This window comes from Grampus griseus (genome assembly GCF_964374135.1).
Source record: "Grampus griseus genome assembly, chromosome: 3".
NCBI lineage: Eukaryota > Metazoa > Chordata > Mammalia > Artiodactyla > Delphinidae > Grampus > Grampus griseus.
Genome location: NC_139019.1, coordinates 51,702,263 through 51,719,435, shown reverse-complemented (window position 1 = coordinate 51,719,435; position 17,173 = coordinate 51,702,263). Strand labels below are relative to the sequence as shown.

The 17,173-nt window shown below is 38.1% G+C and overlaps 1 protein-coding gene and 1 pseudogene across 2 annotated transcripts in view; both read left to right on the top strand.

Annotated features, from left to right (window-relative positions):
* Nucleotides 1-241: 241 nt before the first annotated feature.
* Nucleotides 242-17,173, top strand: part of TRIM23 (tripartite motif containing 23) — a 38,720-nt gene continuing 21,788 nt past the window's right edge. Inside the window, exons 1-3 of the mRNA XM_082651242.1 lie at nt 242-362; nt 5,143-5,305; nt 10,849-10,970. Coding sequence (XP_082507368.1) covers nt 282-362; nt 5,143-5,305; nt 10,849-10,970 — 366 coding nt within the window. The 5' untranslated portion in view covers nt 242-281. The remainder of the gene's footprint in view (nt 363-5,142; nt 5,306-10,848; nt 10,971-17,173) is intronic.
* Nucleotides 5,709-8,509, top strand: LOC309820922 (F-box only protein 27-like; annotated as a pseudogene). The gene is made up of 2 exons: nt 5,709-5,735; nt 7,636-8,509. The product of its transcript is annotated as an F-box only protein 27-like (transcript).

Here is a 17,173-nt window from a genome sequence, read left to right as displayed (position 1 = left end):
TTTTATCCCTTCTTTTTTCTCTTAATTTTACTCCTTCCATCTATTTCAGACTCCTCAATAATAACAATTAAAAAAATAACAAAGTGCCCACGCACAGGCCTGCGAACCCAAACACCTAGCGGCTGGCGGGAGGATGCTCGAAGAGACCGTCCCAGCAGCTCCCCGCGTAGTACTGCGCCTGTGCCCCAGCGTCGAGCGCCGAGGCTTCTGGGTAGGTGGCTCTACCCCGCCCATCAGGTGAAGGCCTTGAGCGCTGCTTCTGCGGCGCTGCTCCTCCTAGGATGGCTACCCTGGTTGTAAACAAGCCTGGAGCGGGACTAGACAGTGGTCGTCAGGGCAGCCGGGGGACGGCCGTGGTGAAGGTGAGGGACCTTGCGTACTCTGTTCTCCACCATCGGCCTCCCTTCTGTTTATCCCGGAGATCTGGCGGCAGCACCGCGGCCCTGGCATTTTTTGGGCGGGATGCGCGGCCTCTGGCCCGTCTCGGCTTTACAAGCCTATCCCTCACCTCCGGACCTTTATCCCAGCAGGCCTGAGGTTACCTGGTCTTCGGGTCACGCTAGTCCTCTGCTTGGCGTCGCCAACGGGGACCTTTGTGAAAAGGAGCTCATGGGCCTCGGAGAGTGACCTGGGCTGGTCTTTCCCCAGGCCCTCTGTTTTTAGTTAAGCCCAACAGGCATTAATTAGCTTATTTTTAGGAAATTGAGCCGTTATTATCGCCAGGTACAAAGTTAGGTATTTTAGCTCGTTAATATCTGTTGAGGAGGTAAGTGTTGATTACAGTTTTACAGGTGAGGAGACTCAGGTTTCAGTTAACACTGTGTAGCAGAACCAGAGTTGACTGGCCGTAAAGTATGCTTTTCACTATCGCACTACTTCTGTAATCAGACCTCTGTTATTGGTTGACCCGCCTCCTCTTTTGGGAGTACGGTCTGTCAACACTTTTGAGAAGTCTCCAACAGCCCCATTAACGCTGGGGGATATGAATTACCCTGTGCTTGAAATTTGAAATTCTAACATGTGTAAATGCTGTAAAGTGGGTTTACTAAAAATTCAGATGAAGTATGTAGAATTCACTTTTCCATAGGTAGATAGATCTGAAAGGGAGAACTGATCTTAAAGGTTTGTAGAATAACCTTCAGGATCATCTGTAATCTGAGATATTGGCAATTCTTATTCCTGGCTACATATTAGAATCACTGAGGACTTAAAAAAGAAAAAGAAACTACTTAATCCCACATTTCTGAGCGAGTTGACATTAGTATTTTTTTGCAGTCCCAGAGTGATTTTAATGTGCATCTAGGATTCAGAACCACTGGACCAGATATCTTAAGTTCTTTTAAGATCTTGAGTAATAGACACCTATGGTTTTTCACCTAATGTTGGTTTTATGTGACAACAAATGATACATTTCTGCTTACAAGTGTATTATCAATTAGTATTGGTGGTGGTTGATTTATCTGACCTTTATATATTAATGAAGTTATTCTGAAGGTACATAGCATATCTGAGATGCAGAGGAGCCCTCTTATTATTCAGCTTGTTGTATGGTTGAGATTTTACTTATTGAATTGTGCTTTTTCTATGTAGAGAATACCTGAAGGTTATTTTGTGAATTAACTTCAATTAAGAAGTAATTGGAATGGATATTATTGCTGTGTCTACTTTTGTTACCCTGTTTGCCTTAAAATCTGAAAAATATACCAAAGCCTGATGTAACTCCAGTTTATTATAGCACAGAGTTTGATAAATTAGAGGCTTATTTTGTTAATCTTCATTTTTATGTGTAAACTGTGACTGAGCTGTGCAGTAGGATAGTCCTTTTTGGCAAGATTCTCATGCTGTCATTTGTAGGAAATACAGTGGCATAAATTTAAAAAAATCTCACAGATGAAAGCAAGACGTGTTCGTTGGAAGGTAAAAGTTGAAGTATATAATGGTTATATATACATATATATATGTAAAATGGCTTCTTGCTTAATGAACAAGTAGATGATGACAGGGTTTTTATCATTAGGAAAAAAAGACCAAAATTGGTCTATACATTCACAAAAGACTAGTGAGCTTTCTTAGTCCTTTGAAAATATGGCCTGGTGTATTAAAATTTGATTTACACGTAATAAATTTGAAGCCCTCTTTGGCATATTGTGAAGTTTGTAAAATAAAGAGCTTTTTTCCTATCTAGGACTTAATTTCTTATGCTGTTAGCCACAATTCCTATTCATAAATACTGAAGAAAAATTTTCTTACTCTTATTTGCTGAGTTGATGCAAAATAGTCTAATAACTGTTTTTGGAATTATGTTTGGTTTACTAATCAGTGGGATTTTACTAGTGCTCTTTGGATAAAACCTATGGTCTCAACATGAGTAAGTTCTCTTATCTTGTGTAATGATGGGGTTAGAGATGAATGAAAAAAGTAAAATTTTAATTTGGTTCTTTGGAGTTTATTGTCATATAAGTTTAATATGTGTCACTATAGTGAGGACATTTATTTAAAATGTTGCATTTATAATATCTAATTCTGTTGTGAATATCTTTTCTGTATTTAGTTGAATTTGTTACTTAAGTGAGGATTTTTTTTCTTTTGTTCTTTTTTTTTAAAGTGAGGATAATTTAAGTGAAACTTTTTTCCTGCCTTTTTAAAAAATACAGGATAATTTGAAGTGTGTGTATTGTGTGTGTGTGTATGTGTGTGTATATATATATATATATATATATGATTTATGTGTAGCTGTTCCCCAGCTGTTTCCCTTCCTCAAAGAGAACTACAATTCCAATGTAATGTTTCCTGTGTATCTTGCCAGAAAGATAGTATGCTTGTAAAACAATATATATGAAAATATATGCTCTCTTTATTTCCTCTCCTTTATGCAAAAGTTAAATATTCTATGTCATTTTTCACTTTGCTTTGCTGATATGAAATCATTCTGTGTTTGTACATAAAAAATTTCCTAACTTTTCCTCATCAGATTGCACAGTTTTGTAGTATATGAATGTGCCATAATTTATTTTCCATATATATTTACTTTGTTTCTAATCTTTTGCTAATGCAAAAGGTGCTCTAAGGAATAGCATATAGATCTTTTCACACGTGTGATATTTGTAGGATAAACTCCTGGAGGTAGAATTACTAAGCTCTTCAAACTTTTGATAGGTATTGCCAAATTGCCTTCCATAGAGGCTATATCAGTCAATAAACGTTTCACAGCAACCAGCAATTTATTCTCCCACACTTCCACTAGCACAAAGTGTTATCAACTTTTAAAAATCTAATCTGAAAAAAAGTATATAGGGATAGCTTCAACTGACTTCAAAATGTTTTGGGTGAGATTGGACACCTTTTCATATAATTAACAAGCTGTTTTCTTTTCCTGTTCTGTGAACTATGTGTTACACTTCAGCTTCTTTTGAACCGTACTGAGATGTGAGCCAGTTATGAATTATCAGTTTATTTACAGTGAAAGGTGTTTACATTTCAAGCACTGACTCCAGTTTAATTGTGGAGTTAAGATTAAAATTTTAATGCATTAAGTCTGACTTCCACTCTGGGTTTTCTGTTTTTTTACCTTGTATTATGTATTTGTTGGGGGATGGTGGTTGACTGTTTTAAAAATTTTATTTTGTTGGACTTCATTAATATAAGCACATAGGAGCTTGATATTTGGAATACCCTGTTCCTGATGGCTTTTTCGTCTAACAGGGAAAGACAGGCTGGAACGCCAATAAAAGTATTAAAGTGTTTTGGGTGTTAAGATTGACACTTATCCATGGTACATGGGGGCCCAAAGGATAGTGTGTTCATTTATGAATTTGTTGGTTTATTAATGTAAAAAAAGAATCCACTAGGAAAATGTCTATTTAGCTGTTTCTTTAGCATTAGCATAAAGAAAGAGGCAAAAGCAGTTTGTTATGTGCTGTGAACTACAAATTGTTCGATATAGTTTGAGAATAGAGTTTGGAAGGGAAGAGAAGCAATAGGACAGGGGCCAGATTGTAGTAGGTCGTGGATGGTGGGCACCGAGTTTGGGGTACAATCAAACAGTTCAGTGTGGGTATTTTTATTTTTAATTAATTAATTAATTTTTTATTTTTTTGCGGTACGTGGGCCTCTCACTGCTGTGGCCTCTCCCGTTGCGGAGCACAGGCTCCGGACGCGCAGGCTCAGCGGCCATGGCTCACGGGCCCAGCCGGTCCGCGGCATGTGGGATCTTCCCGGACCGGGGCACGAACCGTGTCCCCTGCATTGGCAGGCGGACTCTCAACCACTGTGCCACCAGGGAAGCCCCAGTTTGGGTATTTTTAAAAAATTAATTAAATTGTGAAACACTTCAGATATATTAAGAAATAAAAGTACCTTCATTGATATAAATATAGTTTGTTGACTAATTATAAAACAAACTGATGGGCCGGGGAATCAGAATATGCCGATTCTTGTCACCTTTCTTTTTTTTTAGTTGAAGTATAGTTGATTTGTCACCTTTCTTTTGACTGACTACGTGGCCTTGAGCAAGTCATGTACTTGTAATTGGAACTAGATAAACAAAATATTTTCTATTTTCTAACCCAGGGGCATATTTATTAATCGAGAACAAGGAATTGAAATTTAAGTCTAATTGCATTCTTTACATTGTATGATGTAAATGAATAGTATAAGACACTTGAAAATTACTTACAGTCTTTTCTTAACAAGTTCTTTATCATTTACAAGGTAAGTTGTCATCCTAGCACATATTTCAGATTATTTTTGTCCAAATTAATGATGGTTTTTTGAGGGTTAGGTAATTGCAGAGAAATTGTTTAAGAACCCAACTTTGGTAGAGTTATATATGGTTACGGATTCTGATGTAATAAATCATGTCATAATTTTCAAAAGCTAAAGATGTTAGTTTACAACGTTATCTTGATCCCTAACACTTACCCTTTCAAGGAGATTTCACTATGATATAATTGTGGTAAGATCTGTCAGATGAAAGAATAAAAGGTGATTTAAGATTTTATACCTAGACAGTTTTTTTCATGGAGGAATAAAGTAATTTAACAAGATTGATTCATTAAATTAGATCAGGTTTTTCTTTTTAACCTAAAATATTTATGCTTTTAAAGTCATTTAAAGAGCACATGTGTCCTTTCCAAATATTAGGTGCTGGAGTGTGGAGTTTGTGAAGATGTCTTTTCTTTGCAAGGAGACAAAGTTCCTCGCCTTCTGCTTTGTGGCCACACAGTCTGTCATGACTGTCTCACTCGGCTGCCTCTTCACGGAAGAGCAATCCGTTGCCCTTTTGATCGACAAGTAACAGACCTAGGTAGGAAAAAAAATATATAAAATTGTTTACATAATACAAATATCATAGAAAACAATTTTTTTCTCCTTGATTTTAAAAATCATAAAATTCTGGGAATTCCCTGGTGGTCCAGTGGTTAGGACTCTGGGCTTCTACTGCAGGGGCCACGGGTTTGATCCCTAGTTGGGGAGCATGCTGTGGTGCAGCCAAAAAAAAAAAGAAAAATTATAAAATTCCAAGGAGGTTTCAGTTTCTATTAAAGCCAGTAGTCTTGAAGCTATAAACTAGCCCACTCTTAGGTACTAATTTTATTTCATCTTCTGAAATTTTTATATTCAGTACTTATAGATCAGTAGTTTTAAGACACCTGAGAAAAACATACTAACCTTTTTCATTTGCCTGCAAAACAGCGTTTATCTTAGACATGAATAGGCCAATAATGAAAATACAGGTAAGTAATTTGAGTTTCAGCATGTTGTTATTTACTGATATCTGAGGCAGAAGTGTTTGCAGCTAGTGATAACTACTAACTACTCCTTGTTTTCTGTTAAAATGAATTTAAAGGTCTGGTGGACTTTTTTCAGTTTCCTGCGTACTTTTATTTATTTCTTTAATAAATTTATTTATTTATTTTTGGCTACGTTGGGTCTTCGTTGCTGTGTGTGGACTTTCTCTAGTTGAGGTGAGCAGGGGGCTACTCTTCCTTGTGCATGGGCTTCTCGTTGTGGAGCACAGGCTCTAAGTGCGTGGGCTTCAGCAGTTGGGGCACGCAGGCTCGGTAGTTCTGTCTCGTGGGCTCTGAAGCATAGGCTCAGTAGTTGTAGCGCATGGGCTTAGTTGCTCCATGGCATGTGGGATCTTCCTGGACCAGGGAACAAACCCACGTTCCCTGCATTGGCGGGCGGATTCTTAACCACTGCACCACCAGGGAAGTCCCCCTACATACTTTTAAAACTTCACTTTATATTTTTCAAAATGAATTAATTACTGTGGGATACCAGATTTGGAAATAACATTTATTAACATTTGAACAGTTATTTTACAACCATGAATTCTATGTTTATTCTTTTTAATGATCGAATTTCTCCAAAAGTAATAGTTTATGGTTGTCCATTTTTTTCAGGTCAGTAGCACTAATTGTTTTAAGACTGTTTTAATGTATTCATACTATATGTCAAGTGGAACACATTTAAAATAATGTAACCACCAAAAAAAGGAAGCAAGAGTACCCAGATTTTTAGACTGAAAAGCTTTAAAATGCTAAGAAGCACGGTTGTAAAATATTTTCTTGTAAGGAAAGAATGGGTTTCTTAAGGTTTTGGTAGTCCTTGATTTAAGTAATTAGTATGCCCATTTGCCGGAAAACTAATATAGGAAAGTGTTAGCATTAACTTACTGTTAGCCAAGAAATAATAAAGTGGAGGGGGGAGATGTCTATTTTGACATTCTTTTATTTGGCCTTTTATTCTGTAATTTATATATATCATACCATCTTCTTTATATAAAACTATATAGAAGTAGTAATATTTTGCAAACAGAGGACGGACCCTTCCACCATTTTGAAGAGTACTATCTTCTCTACATAAATACCACAACATCCTCACTGTGTTATCATCCTCACTGTGATAAGCTAGGAATTTATGACAGGTAATGGTTAGTCGAATCCTAGGTTGAAATCAAACATGATTGCTATCATATCAACATTAGAAAAACCTACAAGCAAACCAACAACTCTGCCTCAGATATAGGTTGTAATTATTATAGGTAATTACTATAGCTTGTAGCTTAGATTTTTGCCGTGATTCCAGCCTATGGAATATGTGTTAATGACCCTTGATATAGTTTGCTGTCATTGTTCTTTAATCTCTTTTTAAATGTATTATAGAAATAATATATATATACATTGCAGAAAATTTGAAAAATCTATTAAAAAGTATAAAGAAAAAAAATCATATTTTGCTTCTAAAGAAGCAAATTACTGGGGTTTTTTTCCATTATGGTTTATTACAGGATATTGAATATAGTTCCCTGTGCTGTATAGTAGCACCTTGTTTATCCATTCTATATATAATAGTTTGCATCTGCTAATGCCAAACTCCCAGTCTCCCGCCCTAATCCCCCAAACTATTGTTAATATGAGGGAATCAGAATTAGAATTCTTCTCTAGTTCAAGAATAGTATCAGAGTCAGAGAGAGGATGGGGCTGGGGCGGGGGTGGGTGCAGGCAGGGGTCTGGGGCTGGGTATTAGGAAGGGAGGGGCGGGGGAATAAAAAGGGCGGAGGTGGAGAAGGGAGCACGTGAGGCAAGGTGATGGCCCACCAGGGAGGAGCAGTGGCTGAGATGCCCACAGTGGCAGCCGGGCCTGGCGAGGAGACCACGCACGTGCACCTCAGCCTCCAGGGGCCTGCCCGCCAGGGTCCCCGCTCCAGACCCCGAACCCGAGGAGGTGCTGGGTCTGGGCCAACTGCCCATGGAGCTGCTCGAGATGGTGCTGAGCCACGTGCCCCCACACGTGCTGCTCGGGCATTGCCGCCGGGTGTGCCAGTGCTAGTGTGACCTGGTGGACTGCCAAGACCTGAGGCTGAGCATCCTGGCCCAAGACCGTGCCGCCCTGTCACCTGTCCTCCACACCTACCTGCCCTCCGCCGACGACCTCAGGCCCTGCATCCTGGGCTGCTTCTGCGAGCGAAGACCGATAGGACGCAACCTCCTCCAGAACCCCAAGGGCCTAGAAGACTTCCGGGACTGGATGACGCAGAGCAGTGGAGACGGCTGGGGAGAGGAGGAAAACTTGGAGGTCAGGCCTGGGGCCACTTCCCAGGACTCCTTCCTGTCTGCCTACAAGGTGGTGTCACAAGAAGGAAATGTTGGACCTGGAGGAGGAGGGTCTGTGGCCAGAGCTCCTGTATAGTGGAAAGATTGAGATTTGTGTCTCTGCTGGGTGGACAGACCAACAAGGCACGGCCTGTGTATATGAGCTAACTGTCCAACTTCTAGATGCCAACCAGACCATGCTGCATAATTTCTCTCCTATGCCTGTTTCCATCCGGCAGGGTAGAAACAGTGTCCGCTTTGAGGTCAACCATGTGTTCTTCAGCTTCAAGATTGGTGTCCACTTTGTGTCTGTTGAACACTGGGTTTGGGACTTGGGGTTCTGGCCTGAACAAAATGGAATCTATCTGCCCAATGCCAGTGTGATTCCACGGGTACATCTGTTCAAGTGAAGGACTGTCCTTGTAAAACAACCTGACCGTACTTTCCAGGAGCTGGGACCATTAGCTGGGCCATCTCATTAATCAGGCGCTTATAGCTCCTCGCATCCTTGGATCTGCTGGGGCCCATCGAAGGTCCTGCTGGGCCCTGTCTTTAGAATCTGGAAGCTACTAGAAGAATGTTCTTCCATCAAATTTACAGCTGCCGCTGCTGTAAGGCAGCCCCTGGTCTATTGAGTGGAAACCCACAGTGAGCACAGGGAAATGCTGGATTGGGAGAGGCCCTCACCCTCCCCTCACACCAGGCCCTTGAAACCACCTTTTTGGTTTCAAGACTGGGACCAGGACTCAGAGCTCATTGCTCACCCTGTGAAGAATGAAGTAGTCCCCTGAGCCCAACCCTACCCTGAATTGTATGGTGTATAAAATCATTTTGTTGTTTTGAAATTCTTTTCAAACATGGAGAGAATAAATATATTTTATTTATAAAATATCTGCCAATCATAGGTAATAAAGGTATTATTTTGCCAAAAAAAAAAGAATAGTATCAGTAGTTGTTTGTCGTGGTTATTAATACTGGTCAGCATTACTTATGGTTCTTCTCTTCTGTTCTCATGGTAAAATTACCCTTCCCTGCCCTCTTATGATTAGGTAGGAAGAGCTGTGTGATTTCCCTTTAACCAGTGAAATTATGAGTAGAAGTGAAGTGTTAACTTCCAGGTAGAAGCTGTTAAGAATGGATTTATGATGGTTTGCAGTAAATCCCTCTCCCTGCTGTAGTGAGGTGGTCCAGGGGGTTGGAACCTCAGTGGCCTGTGCCCCCTGATCGTGGACAGTAGGGAACAGAGACTCTCTTGTCTTCACCAACCCTTGAGATGCTGCGTGAGCAAAAAGCAAATCTTTGTTGCTTTAAGCCACTGAGATTTTAGAGTTATTTTGACAGTTACAGGAGTATTTAGTGATATACTAGGCAGTAGATAGATACTAGATAGTAGATAGATAGAGTTTACGTGTATGTGTTTACTATATAATGACAGTATTTGGATATCGTCAAGGTAATACTTTTAAATAAAGGACTCAGTATACTTCTTAATCTTTTATAAATAAAGTGGATAGAACTCAGCTTGAGGTAGAATATGTGTGAAAAATTAAAGCAGTTGAGGAAGCCCTGTGGGGTGGCAAGGCTGAGGCCCTTCCCTTTTCTTCCCTTCCCTTCATCTTCCTTTTTTTCTTCCCTCCCTTCCTCCCTTAGAAAAGAGGGGCCAAGAGGAAGGGGAGCCATGTAGCCAATGACCCCATCATCCTTTTATTTATTTGCTTTTTCAGTGAATATGTATTAGGTGGCAGCTTTGTGTCAGATGGTATTTGTTGTATAGAAGCTCATCATAACAGATATTCCTTCTAATTGCTGAAGGATCTGGCTCTTATTTATAGGCTTAGGAAGAGTTTGTGTGTGTGTTTGCACATATGCATGTGTGTATGCACATGCCCATATTGTGTAGGCACACATGCGTGTACATATGAATGCTCATCTGGCCTTTTATGGTCAGTTCTGGGGAAAAGAAGCATTGGTCCTTATTCAAATGTGCCTAGATTCTTATCTACCTAAAAGGGACTGCTGTCATGCCTTAGTGTGAAGCTCTGTGTATTTGTGTGAGAAAGAGTTTATATGTTCACTGACTGCTAGTAGGTTCTAGGTTAGATGAGGGGTGGGGAAAATATTATCTTTAGCTGTTCTAGTTTCAGTTTACTTAGAGACGGACTTATTTTTGGTTAAGTGTATCTTTCATACAGTGGTTTTCAAACATGAGTCATAGCTTATTTGTGGTCATAAAATCAATTTAATTGGTTGTGAATAGGATTTTTAAAAAAGAAATAGAACAAAAACCATCAGAGTGTGTCGCAAACTGTGAGGGTGAATATTGGTGTGTTAATCTTTTGTTTCGTGTGTGTGTGTGTGTGTGTGTGTGTGTGTGTGTGTGTGTGTGTTATCCTGGGTTGCAATGTGAAATATATTTCTTACTGTAGGTTGCTGTTAAAAATATTTAAAGCACTTGTTTTATTATATGTAGTCAAAGTCGGTGACAAAATAGGATTTATAAAGTTAAATTATAGAAAAATAATAGAACTTTAAAATATGTTTCTACTTAGAATGCTAAGGAGTTCTGTATTTTAAAGAGAATATTAAGACAACTGATATAGCATTAACAGAAAATGGAGAAATTTTGAATTTTTAAAATTTAGACATTATTAATGATTGAACTATGAGACATAGAAATTACCATTGAGATTTGAGGTAAAATAAATAATATTCCATTTTGTTAGATTTAGTTTTTATTTTTATATTCTAGGAGATTCAGGTGTCTGGGGATTGAAAAAAAATTTTGCTTTATTGGAGCTTTTGGAACGACTACAGAATGGACATATTGGTCAGTATGGAGCTGCAGAAGAAGCCATTGGGATATCTGGAGAGGTACTGATTGAACTTGTTGAAATTTTTGTTATGAGCATGAAATTTTTCTTTTAGTTTAAAATATTTGCTATTAGATGCACAATATTACCTTACTTACCCCAGCAGGTAGGATTCCAGAAACACAACTTTTCATTACATTATAGTTCTGAAGGCAACAAAATCCCCAACCAAACAAAAGTAAAACTGAAATTTGAATTCTCTGAAAATGCTGTACCCAAAGTATGTTTAGTGTATAAACTTGTTTCCTTATCATCATTAATTCTATCTAAGGGTAAAGTGAAAAAGTAAGAAGATTATGGATGAATAAGAAGGATGTGTAAGCTACATTAAAGCAGAGGATGCAAAAGTGAATCATTCAACAGTAAAGCACAGAGAGAGAAAGAGGAACTCCATGAAAGGCGCCTTTTAGTGTAGAGGCAGAATGCCTTAAAGATAGCAGTAGCTCCTGAGGGAATTACTATTAAATATCTTCATGAAAAGTTAAATTGTGCATAGATGTACTCTCTTTATCCAGACGGGTAAGTATCCAGTAAATATTAGAAGACCATTAACACAAATTAAAGTACATTTTTTTTTTTTTTTTCTGTGCGTGGGCCTCTCACTGTTGTGGCCTCTCCCGCTGCGGAGCACAGGCTCAGGATGCGCAGGCTCAGCGGCCATGGCTCACAGGCCCAGCCGCTCCGCGGCATGTGGGATCTTCCCGGACCGGGGCATGAACCCACGTCCCCTGCATCAGCAGGGGGACTCTCAACCACTGCGCCACCAGGGAAAGCCCCTAAAATATATTTTTAACAAATAAAATTGTCTGCATAGCTCATAGACTGTTCTGATTATAGGAATAGTTGTAGTAAATAAGCAGTTAATAGTTTTGATGATCAACTTTAAAACCACATGTTTAGTATGAAGGAAAACATGTCAGATTGCTTTTTACTTCTCTTTTATTAGATTATTATTTCCTTATATAAAGCGAATTAGTGAAATGGATTTCAAACTGAAGCACTGTTTTCTAAAATTTGCAGTTTTTTTCCCATGATTTATCTTTTATCTTTATTTTGAAAGCCATTGAGTATTATCTGATGTTGGTCCTGTAAATTATTTATCAGGTCTGGAAAACAGAAGACACGACTTTTAATTTTACACGTATATATTTCTCATAATTGCAAACAAAACTGTTTAACTTTGGGTTCACTTTTTTATTTAGTGTGATATTGAATGACATCATTGATATATTTTCTAATTTTTATTTCTGCAAAAATTTATACTAAATCTTTCCCTTTCTAATTATGGCCTTTTATATGCAGAAAAGTTTTCAAAGATTCTTGAATATCTGACATGTAAAATTTACAACTCATAATGCTTTTTACTAATTCATAAAAATTATAAATATTTAAAAGGTTACATATAACATAGGGTTTTTGTTGTTGTTGTTTCTTAAATCAGTGATTTTCAACCAGGATAGTGCAGTGGACTCACCTGTGGAGTTTTAGAAAAAATACACAGCTTCCACTTCATCTCTACCTATTGAGAAATAAGTGTTTCTCAGGTTGGGGTCTAGGCATCTGTGTTTTTAAAAGCTTCACTTGGTTATCTAAATAACATTTGTGCTTCTCTTCTATACATCATGCTGACAAGTAATATTTAAAGCAGTGAGGATGTATTTACTATCAGTTTTTTCAGTCTTAAAAAAAAAAAGACTTCTATCCTCTATTGTCAGTTTCTTGCGTGTAAAGTGAGGGGATTTTGCAGAAGATATCTTTGCACTGACTGTGAATCTATAACAATGGTTTTATTTTTGACCTCAAATTCATAGCATATATTGATAATCAATTTTGGAAATACCTTCTCACTTACCTATAGAAATGAGTAGCAAATGACCTTTGTACTTAATTACCAGTATATTTTTATGTATAAAGTCTGGTCAGTTAAAAAACAGATTATGGGCTTTTATATTTCAAAATTTGGCATGTTATTTATTTATTTTTTTTGGTTGAACAACAGAAATTTATTTATCTTGTCACAGTTCTGGAGGCTGGTAAGTCCAAGATCAAGGTGTTGGCATTCTGAGACCTCTTCTTTTGGCTTGTAGGCCACGGCTACCTCACTGTGTGCTCACCTGGCCTTTCCTTAGGACATGTGCACAGGGAGAGAGGGAGGGAGATCTGTCTCTTCCTCTTCTTATGATGCCACCTACTAGATTAAGACCACATCCTTATGACCTTATTTAACCCTAATTACCTCCTAAAGACCATATCTCCAAATGCAGTAACACTGGGGGCTGGGGCTTCAATATATGAATTTTGGAAGAACACAGTTCAGTCCGTAGACCTGGGAAAGTCTATTCTAGGAAGGAAATAAAGATGAATGGGAAGGAGGTAAAGGAGACAGTAGAAGAAGAGAGACATCCTGTGATGCTTACTCAGATGTTTTAGAAGTCTGACACTGAGGTGAGGGTAAAGGATTGAAATAGGATCCTAAAAGTACACAAGGAGCTACTTTTATTAATACTAAAATTACCTATTGGGAGGCAGGTCCTGTGCTCAGTGCTGTAAATGCAGAAAACAGTAAGACAATGTTCTTGCCTTCATGCAGCTTATACCTAGTTGATGACACAAACAAGTAGATGATTTCATTATCGTGAAAAGTTCCAAGAGACTATCTCAGTAATGGTAGGCTTGGTTATAGACACTATCTCATCTGCTGAAAATAAATAAAGTGGAATGAATTCACTAAAAATTATTTTAAAAGCATTAAAGACCTGATAAGTTAGGAACAAAAAATCAGGCCAAATCTGAAGGGAAAATGGAAATTCACTGAGATACAGGAGCAAAGAATGTGCTTTTGCCCTGAGGGAATTAGCCTATTCAGGAAAATGTCTGGGTTTTTTAATGGCCTTCAGTGGTGAGGAGGCATAAGTCAAATACCAAACCCACACCTAGATGATATATCCAGCAGAAGACATTCACAATAAGCCAGGACACCAGTTGAAACAGACATGCTATTGCATAGAATTAGATTCAGAGTTTGAATCTTTGGATTGTCCAAGTAATACCCATTTTTGCACTCATATTAAGGTGGTCCACTATTGATAATACCATAAAATCATGAAAAAATAAATATGAATCCCTTTCTAGAGTAAACTACCTTCATCCTAGGTCTCAGTTACTTCTCTAAATAATTTTTTTTTGTCTTTCCTTGTATTTTCTTTTTTTTTTCTTTTAATTGGGGTATAATTGTTTTACAATGTTGTGTTTCTACTGTACAGCGAAGTGGAGTTCCTTGTGCTATACAGCAGGTTCTTATTAGTTAACTACGTTATACATATTAGTGTATATATGTCAATCCCAATCTCCCAGTTCATCACACCCCCCACCCCCTGCTTTCCCCCCTTGGTGTCCGTACGTTTGTTCTCTACATCTTTATCTCAATTTCTGCCCTGCAAACCCGTTCATCTGTACCGTTTTTCTAGATTCCACGTATATGCGTTAGTATACAATATTTGTTTTTCTCTTTCTGACTTATTTCACTCTGTATGACAGTCTCTAGGTCCATCCACGTCTCTACAAATGACCCAATTTCATTCCTTTTTATGGCTGAATAATCTTGTATTGTATATATGTACCACGTCTTCTTTAACCATTCTTCTGTCAATGGGCATTTAGGTTGCTTCCGTGACCTGGCTATTGTAAATAGTGTTGCAATGAACATTGGGGTGCATGTGTGTTTTAAAAATTATTATTAAATAGGAATTGCTATTTTTTAAAAATTTATTATTTATTTATTTGGCTGTGTTGGGTCTTCGCTGCTGAGAGCGGGCCTTCTCTAGTTGCAGCGAGTGGGCTTCTCATTGCGGTGGCCTCTCGTTGTGGAGCATGGGCTCCAGGCGCGTGGGCTTCAGTGCTTGTGGTTCGCAGGCTTTAGAGCACAGGCTCAGCAGCTGTAGCGCATGGGCTTAGTTGTTACACGGCATGTGGGATCCTCCCAGACCAGGGCTTGAACCTGTGTCCGCTGCTCTGGCAGGCAGATTCTCAACCACCATGCCACCAGGGAAGCCCGCGTGTGTGTTTTTGAATTATGGTTTTCTCTGGGTATATGCCCAGGCTTGGGATTGCTGGGTCATATGGTAATTCTATTTTTAGTGTTTTTAAGGAAACTCCATACTGTACTCCATAGTGGCTGTATCGATTTACATTCCCACCAGCAGTGCAAGAGGGTTCCCTTTTCTCCACATCCTCTGCAGCATTTGTTGTTTCTAGATTTTCTGATGATGCCCATTCTAACCAGTGTGAGGTGATACCTCATTGTAGTTTTGATTTGCATTTCTCTAATGATTAGTGATGTTGAGCAGATTTTCATGTGCCTCTTGGCCATCTGTATGTCTTCTTTGGAGAAATGACTGTTTAGGCCTTCTGCTCATTTTTTGATTGGGTTGTGTGTTTTTTTGATATTGAGCTGCGTGAGCTGTTTATATATTTTGGAAATTGATCCTTTGTCCATTGATTTGTTTGCAAATATTTCCTCCCATTCTGAGGGTTGTCTTTTTGTCTTGTTTATAGTTTCTTTTGCTGTGCAAAAGCTTTTAAGTTTAAGTCTGCTGATCTTTTTGACCCACCTCCTAGAGTAATGGAAATAAAACCAAAAATAAGCATGGTGTATCACATGATTGCTTTGTGAATATTGAAGAATCCTTGCATCCCTGGGATAAATCTAACTTGGTCATGGTGTATGATCATTTTAATGTATTGTTGGAGTCAGTTTGCTAGTATTTTGTTGAGGATTTTTGCATCTGTATTCATCAGTGATATTAGTCTGTAATTTTCTTTTTTTGTAGTATCTTTGTCTGGTTTTGGTATCTGGGTGGTGGTGGCCTCATAGAATGAGTTTGGGAGTGTTCCTTCCTCAGCAATTTTTTGGGAGAGTTTGAGAAGGATGGGTGTTAGCTCTTCTCTAAATGTTTGATAGAATTCACCTGTGAATCCATCTGGACCTGGACTTTGTTTGTCGGAAGATTTTTAATCACAGTTTCAATTTCATTACTTGTGATTGGTCTGTTCATATTTTCTATTTCTTCCTGGTTCAGTCTTGTAAGGTTATACCTTTCTAAGAATTTGTCCATTTCTTCCAGGTTGTCCATTTTATTGGCATAGAGTTGCTTGTAGTAGTCTCTTATGATGCTTTGGGTTTCTGCGGTGTCCGTTGTAACTTCTCCTTTTTCATTTCTTATTTTATTGATTTGAGTCCTCTCCCTCTTTTTCTTGATGAGTCCAGGTAAAGGTTTATCAATTATGTTTATTTCTCAAAGAACCAGTTTTTAGTTTTATTGATCTTTGCTATTGTTTTCTTTGTTTCTATTTCATTTATTTCTGCTCAGATGTTTATGATTCTTTCCTTCTGCTGACTTTGGGTTTTTTTTGTTCTTCTTTATCTAATTGCTTTAGGTGTAAGTTTAGGTTGTTTATTTGAGATGTTTCTTGTTTCTTGAGGTAGGATTGTATTGCGATAAACTTCCCTCTTAGAACTCTTTTGCTGCATTCCATAGGTTTTGGGTGTTTTCTTTGTCATTTGTTTCTAGGTATTTATTTTTTAACATCTTTATTGGAGTATAATTGCTTTACAGTGGTGTCTCTAGGTATTTTTTGATTTCCTCTTTGATTTCTTCAGTGATCTCTTGGTTATTTTGTTGCATATTGTTTACCCTCCACTTGTTTGTGTTTTTCACATTTTTTTCCTGTAATTGATTTCTAATCTCATAGCATTGTGGTCAGAAAAGATGCTTGATATGATTTCAAGTTTCTTATATTTACCAGGGCTTGATTTGTGACCCAAGATGTGATCTATCCTGGAGAATGTTCCATGTGCACTTGAGAGGAAAGTGTAATCTGCTGCTTTCAGATGGAATGTCCTATAAATATCAATTAAATCTATCTGGTTTATTGTGTCATTTAAAGCATGTGTTTCCTTATTAATTTTCTGTCTGGAATTTCTGTCCATTGGTGTAAGTGAGGTGTTAAAGTCCCCCACTATTATTGTGTTACTGTTGATTTCCCCTTTTATAGCTGTTAGCATTTGCCTTATGTATTGAGGTGCTCCTATGTTGGGTGCGTGTATGTTTATAATTGTTATATCTTCCTTTTAGATTGATCCCTTGATCATTATGTAGTGTCCTTCCTTGTCTCTTGTAACATCCTTTATTTTAAAGTCTATTT